Source organism: Perissodus microlepis, chromosome 17 (genome assembly GCF_051167445.1).
Source record: "Perissodus microlepis isolate ML-2025 ecotype Zambia chromosome 17, ASM5116744v1, whole genome shotgun sequence".
In the NCBI taxonomy this organism is placed as follows: Eukaryota; Metazoa; Chordata; class Actinopteri; order Cichliformes; family Cichlidae; genus Perissodus; species Perissodus microlepis.
Window position 1 is genome coordinate 9,719,291 of NC_140477.1, and position 6,229 is coordinate 9,725,519.

At 38.7% G+C, this 6,229-nt stretch overlaps 1 protein-coding gene across 3 annotated transcripts in view; it reads left to right on the forward strand.

The window, feature by feature from the left end:
- The window catches only part of LOC146369212 (protein PHTF2), a 56,722-nt gene extending 51,070 nt beyond the window's left edge, over window positions 1–5,652 (forward strand). For all 3 annotated transcript variants that reach the window (XM_084910552.1, XM_084910554.1, XM_084910553.1), the window contains 2 exons: window positions 32–157; window positions 1,872–5,652. In XM_084910552.1, coding sequence (XP_084766678.1) covers window positions 32–157; window positions 1,872–1,892 — 147 coding nt within the window. In that variant the 3' untranslated portion in view covers window positions 1,893–5,652. The remainder of the gene's footprint in view (window positions 1–31; window positions 158–1,871) is intronic.
- Window positions 5,653–6,229: the final 577 nt, after the last annotated feature.

The window sequence follows — 6,229 nt, forward strand, 5'->3', positions numbered from 1 at the left end:
TCTTTTTTTTTTTTTCTTTCCTTTTCTCCAGGAGTTGGATACTCCGTTCAGGTTGTACGGTTTGACGATGAACCCTCTGCTCTACAACATCACCCAGGTGGTCATCCTGTCTGCTGTGTCAGGAGTCATATCTGACCTGTTAGGATTTAACCTGAAGGTAATTTTACGCGTGAACGCTCTTTAGTCACATGTATCTGTTCACGTCTGTCCTGTGGTGGAAACCCCCCCCAAAAAAACCTCTGTCCTTTGAGGAAGTAAAACAGTAAAGGTGCAAAACAGACAATGTGGACTGAAAATCCTTTTTTTAGCACCAAAAATGAATTTTCAAGATTTGTTGGGTTAAAACATATCATAATCTTGCAGTGTAAATCGAATCCCTGGAAGATGAGTTTGTGATGGAGAAGTACGTGTGCTGAATTCTGACCTATGAGGGAGCAGATGAGCACAAATTTAAAATCAAAGTCAGTCGTAGACAGGCTTTCTTTGCATTAGCTGATTCAACAAAAATCTGAAATCCAGGCAGAGATGACGGGTGTCACAGCAGCGTTTCTGATTGAGGCAGCTCAGGACGAGCTCGTGTAACAGGGGGTGCTTGGCGTGTGATTTCACTCGTCTTCCTAACAAAAATGGATTAATTGCTGCCTACTTTAGAGATATTATCACAGAAACAGGTGACAGATATTCACAAAAGACAGGCTATAAAAATTCTGTGTTGTAGAAAATGTGAATTCATAACTTAATATTTGTTTTTTCAGTGGCTCTTAGTGCTGCTATTTGTCTGTCACATATTCTAGCATATTAGAGCTGATGGATTTAAACACTGGTGCATTCAGGACTGACCGTGTCTCAAAACCTAATGACAGAGATGTTGAAATCATATTAGTTCCTACCCAAATTAAAGCAAAATTATTCTTTTCTATTCTGTGTTATATATTAGCTGTGGTAGCAGATTACGATTAGGCATAAAAACATGTGCATGGCCAGCTGAATGCACGAAAAGTTCCTGTGATCATGCATTTTTGCATTTTTCACTGCTGTAACTTCACAGCCTCCTGTGATACTAGTGAGACACAGCTGATCCAGGTTTCTTTTGCAAAATGTTTTCCTTCAACAGAAATCTATATTGCACTTACAGCTTAGTGTAAAGAACCAGTGAAGTTGAAGGTAGTTCTAAATGTAAAAGAAGGTCCAGCTCAGTATTAGCAGGGCGTACAGTACTGTGCAAAAGTGTTTCGCCATGTTGGAAAAACACTTTAGCTGAATCTACAAAAATGATAAAGATAACAGTTTGATATGAGCCCAACTTGACAGAGAACGGAACAAAATGCTGTCAACATCCAAAGAAGAGCTTCGAATGTCCTTCGAGAAACATGGAGAACTATTCCTGGACACCGCTTAAAGAAATTAGAAGAAAGCTGCCTAAGAGAGTTCAGGTTGTGTTGAGGAATAAATGTCACACAAATGTAGACTTTCAAGCTCATTAGAATTGTAGAAACTCTTTTTGCCTTTTTTCCGTATTTCCATGTATGTTTGCACATTTCAATAAACTGTTCCACCCATTTCCCCAGCAAACTATAAAAAAATGAAGACTTTTGCACACTACTGTAAGTTACCGTGGTGATCGAGGCAGATTTAAATAAAATAGCTTTACCTGGCTTCATACTATTGGGTACAGTTTCCAGTATTTAGCAGAGATATAAACGAAGTAGACCAAATGTCTAATAAGCTGACACCTAATCTGGCTCCTCCTGCAGCACTGTTGATCTTACCTTTGATACCTTTCCTGCGTTTTGTTGTTAAACTGTAGCTGCTCATTGGCTGAATTCTCCGATTTGCGTGTCTAACGTGTGCTCGTTTGTTCCCGTTCACAGCTGTGGAAGATCAAATCATGACAGTGGACTGAGAAACGGCGTCAACACTTCACTCTCACTGACTGGCTGAACGCTCGTCTGACTGGCCCGACCCACCGAGAGACCGAGCCTCAGCCTCGACATATCAGAGTGCTTTGACCTTCAACGTTTCCACTTTGTGCAATTCACAGACTATTTATTTACCCATTCAGTGTTTATACCTAGGCTTTATTTGAATTCTAGTTTCTTTCATGTTTTTGTGTTTTGTGACACAAAGTTCGGTTTTTACCTGTCAACAAAAGTGTTATGAGTGTTTCCCCTAGGTTACCGCTTTGGAGGGGAGACTTCTCGCTTGTTTGTTTTTTCCTCCCCCCTGCTCTAAAGCAAATCTCCCCTGTCGTTTTAGACGGATCAAGACTTGTTGGGATGCTTTTTGCATTTACACACATGAAGTTGGCTTCAACACAAACAAAAACACAGTAGTGTGCTTTCCCCCCACCCCCACACACATTATTTTTTTTTTCCTCTTGCCCCCCCGAGTTGTTGGTAGGGGGAACGCTGTGTGAACATAAATTATTATTAAGTGATGGTTGAGGTTCTCAGCTCGATCTGCAGCTTTTCATTTTAACTCATTTGCAGGCAAAAATATTTTATTGTATTTTTTCCTTTTTTGCTTAAACTGAATGTTATTTATATGTTGAGTTTCAAAACAAAACAGATTTTAAAAAAGCAAACGTTAGTCCAGTGGTTTTATTCAAACAAACTGAGTTCGTCAAACATTTTTTAATTTTATTACAAACAAATACTGTTCTTTAAGATGGAGTAAATGCTCCACACAGACCCCTTTAGATCAAGCTGCTAACTGGTTTGGTTAAAAACATTGCTGGTGTCTTGCACCTGTTCACACTCAGGCCACATGCAAATATCTCTTAAGGGAAGTTAACAGTTCCATTCTCCAGGTATTTAAAAGCAAAACAAAACAAGAGAGCAGATGACATTTACCAAAACCAAAAGGGACAAAAGCGACACGGCCGCAGACGTGTGAACAGAAAGAAGACTGAACATGTCTACAGTTATTCTTCACTATTAGACGGCGTGACCTGAAGCAAGACCCCTTTTAATTTTTGCTCCAGTTTAATATTATGAGCCGCATCAGTGGTTTCAGGAGCATTTCCAGCAATACGCGAGTAGATGGTAACACTTCCCTCAGAGAGCTGACACAGCATCTACTGTGTCCATTAAATTTGCAGGTAAACTGGCTTCAAACGGCTCGACGGTGTCGCCTGTCAGCTTTCTTTGTTCAGAACACATGCAAAGCCACGTGTGGCTTCCCAAAAAGGGCCACATGAGAAACAGATTGTCGTGGAGGGCTGCACCAATAAGCTGAACTCAAGTCTGCTCAATATTTTCTCTCTTTAAGCTGCAACTGATAAGAGTAGATGTTACAATTAGGCAATAAAAATGTGAAATGGGGATAGTAGAAAGGCCAACATTTTATTGTTGTTTGATTTCAACATTCCCCAAAACTGTGAAAATAAGTCTAAAGTTAAACAAAGTGCTACTGCTACTTTGCTGGTAGTTTAATGGAGCTTTTCAGTTCTTGTTTCTTGTTCAGTGAGAGAGATCCAGTCGGTTTTGGGCCTAAACAAGTGCATTAAAGTCAGATTCAGTATCTGATATTTATTTATTTTAACACTTTGCCCAGACTGAGCCACCTGGCAGCTGTGTGGTAGCTATGTCACCATCTTCAGTCTCACGCTCCTCTGAAAGTAGAACAAACCATTTTAGTTGCAACATCAACAAAAAATAACTGACAGAAATACCACTTTCAGTTCTGGGTTCATTTCAGTCATTTAATGTTGCGTCTGCTTTTAGAGTACGACAGCAGTTGTAGACCACATCAGCTCGAGCCTATCCAAGCATGTGTTGCTGCCCCATTTTCTAATATGTTTTCCTTCCGTTCTTTTACAGACAAAAATGAGTAACTAGTCTGTCTAGACTATGAGACGACACGTCTCATCCAGGGGCAAAGAGGAAAAGTCAAATCTGTCCACTTTGTTTTTCCAACCGAAGCTCTAGACTTCCTGCAGTGTCCTCAGTCCATCTTATTACGGTTCAGCTAGAGAGGGGCACATTCTCCACCAAACATTGACTCTTATTGTTTACTTTTTTTTGGCGAGATCTCACAAAATCGCAACGCTGGTCTTGACTGCTCTCTCCCTGGATGTGTAGATTTGTAAAAAGTCAAGTTCTTGTATTTCTCTTTATGATTAGTCTTGTAATAGCGATTCAAACATACCAAATGACCACACAGCTTTACCTCTGACTTAAGTTCATATTTAGACAATGATAAATAGCCACATCTCATAAAACATAATTTTATTACCACTGTATTTAGTTGCACACACGAGTAAATTTTTTTTTTTTCTGTGTGGATGCCCTTTAAATACACAGAGATGACTGGACCGACAAAGATTTTTGGTAAATCTCAAACTGAAGTTTTCATGTTAAAATGTGAACTGATAACTGCAACTTCTCTGGATACTTCATATAACAGCATAAAAATAGGTTGCCAAAATGTAATGTGTGTCCAACAGCTCGTTAAGCAGCGCACCTGCATAGCAGATGGTTTCATTATCGACTCCCAGTCCCAGATCAAACAGTTTCAGCTGTCCTAGCATGAAGAAGACAATCCCCAAAAAGCAAAATGTTGGATAAATGAAACGGAAACTCGTACTGGCGATCTCTGCCTCTCCCTTCACTCCACCAGGTCAAATCTCAATTAGAAGTTCATTCAGATAATAAAACTGAACCCTAAATAAAGGTGATCACAATCAACTCAGATATTTTATAAACTGACTGGACTTCAAATAAAATGCTGTTGAACGCTCAGAGCTCCTTTAGACGTTGGTGTACATGACACTTCAGTGAAGTCTTTCTTGTGTCTGTGTGTGAACAAAGACATGCACTTTAAAAACACCTTCTCAATGGAAGAAAAGTTACTTTGTATCAACAATTTTTTACATCACTCTGTGTGATACAGTTTGTGTGTGTCTGGTATTATAGCGAATGCTAGTTCAGCGTGTGTACTGATGATTTGTGTGAATTACATCCGAAACGGTACGTGAAGTAATGATGCCCACAGAAAAGAAACAAATGGTTGCCTCGGTTCACTGGAACAAGCTTCATTCATAAAAATGCGAGCATAATCATCTTCAGTGTGTTTGAGGAGGAAGACCAAAGTGCTTTTAATTTAACTGTATTTGTTTGTCTCTGCTGGTTAAAGAATGTATTTATAGCGTTCTGGTTTTAAGAATATTTCCTTTTTGTTCTTTCATCATTTATTTGTACAGGATGTTTGTTCCTCACCTCTTTAGAAAAGGCATGCTCGACTGTTTTTATTTTTTAGGAACGAGACTTTTGAATCGTGTATATGAGAGTGAATCTGAGGAAAGGACTGTGTTATGATGCTGTTTTCCAAAAGTCTAAATATTTACTGTTTTTCTTGTGAACTGGTCTTTCAATAAGATCTGTTTTTATATGAATAATTAAAAAAATGGATGTTAAATCCTTTATTCTTTTGTTGTTTAACTGTTTGTGTTATGCTTTTCCTTTAGTTGTTTAAATATTTATAGTTGCACTTGATCAACTGCTTCTTACGGCAAAAATATCTAATCAATCAACAGATCAGTCATCTCTGAATGTTTCCAGACTCTTAAAGAAATTACAAGGAAAAAAAACTGCCTAAGAGTTCAGACGGTGTTGAAGAATAAAGGTGCTCATACCAAATATTCACCTTCAAGCTTGTCAATTCCATTTTTGCCTTAATGTTGCCATGTATGTGTGCACATTTCAAGAAATCACAGCACCCATTTCCTATTTTCCTAGCAAAATATAGAGAAATGATAGATCCATCAAGATTTTTGCACTTTTATACTTAAAACGCATTTTAAACACACATTAAATTTAAAAAATAAGGAAAATTATCAATAAGAAAAAATTTGCAACTGCAGGTTTTCTGTCTGAGCAAGGTGGATAGCATAGTGGTAAGACTACACGCCTCTGGAGACGGTGTCTCAAGTTCAATTCCCACATGCGGGCATCTCTATCCAGTAAGGTGTCAGCAAAGCCTGTATCAGGTGATAGGACGTTGTTGAATGCCACTACACAAGGAACCCCAGAGGAGAGGGTTACATGAGCAGTTACTTTGCATTGACATGTATGGAATCTTTCATACCCAACACCCAAGTGTGGGTAGAAGAAAGATTTAAAATATTAGGTTGTAGATGATTTACAAACTTGGAACTCAGCTGCAGCTTAAGTAAAGTGTTAACTAACACAGAAAACAAGGAGATTATGTGATGCAATCTCAGTGTTGT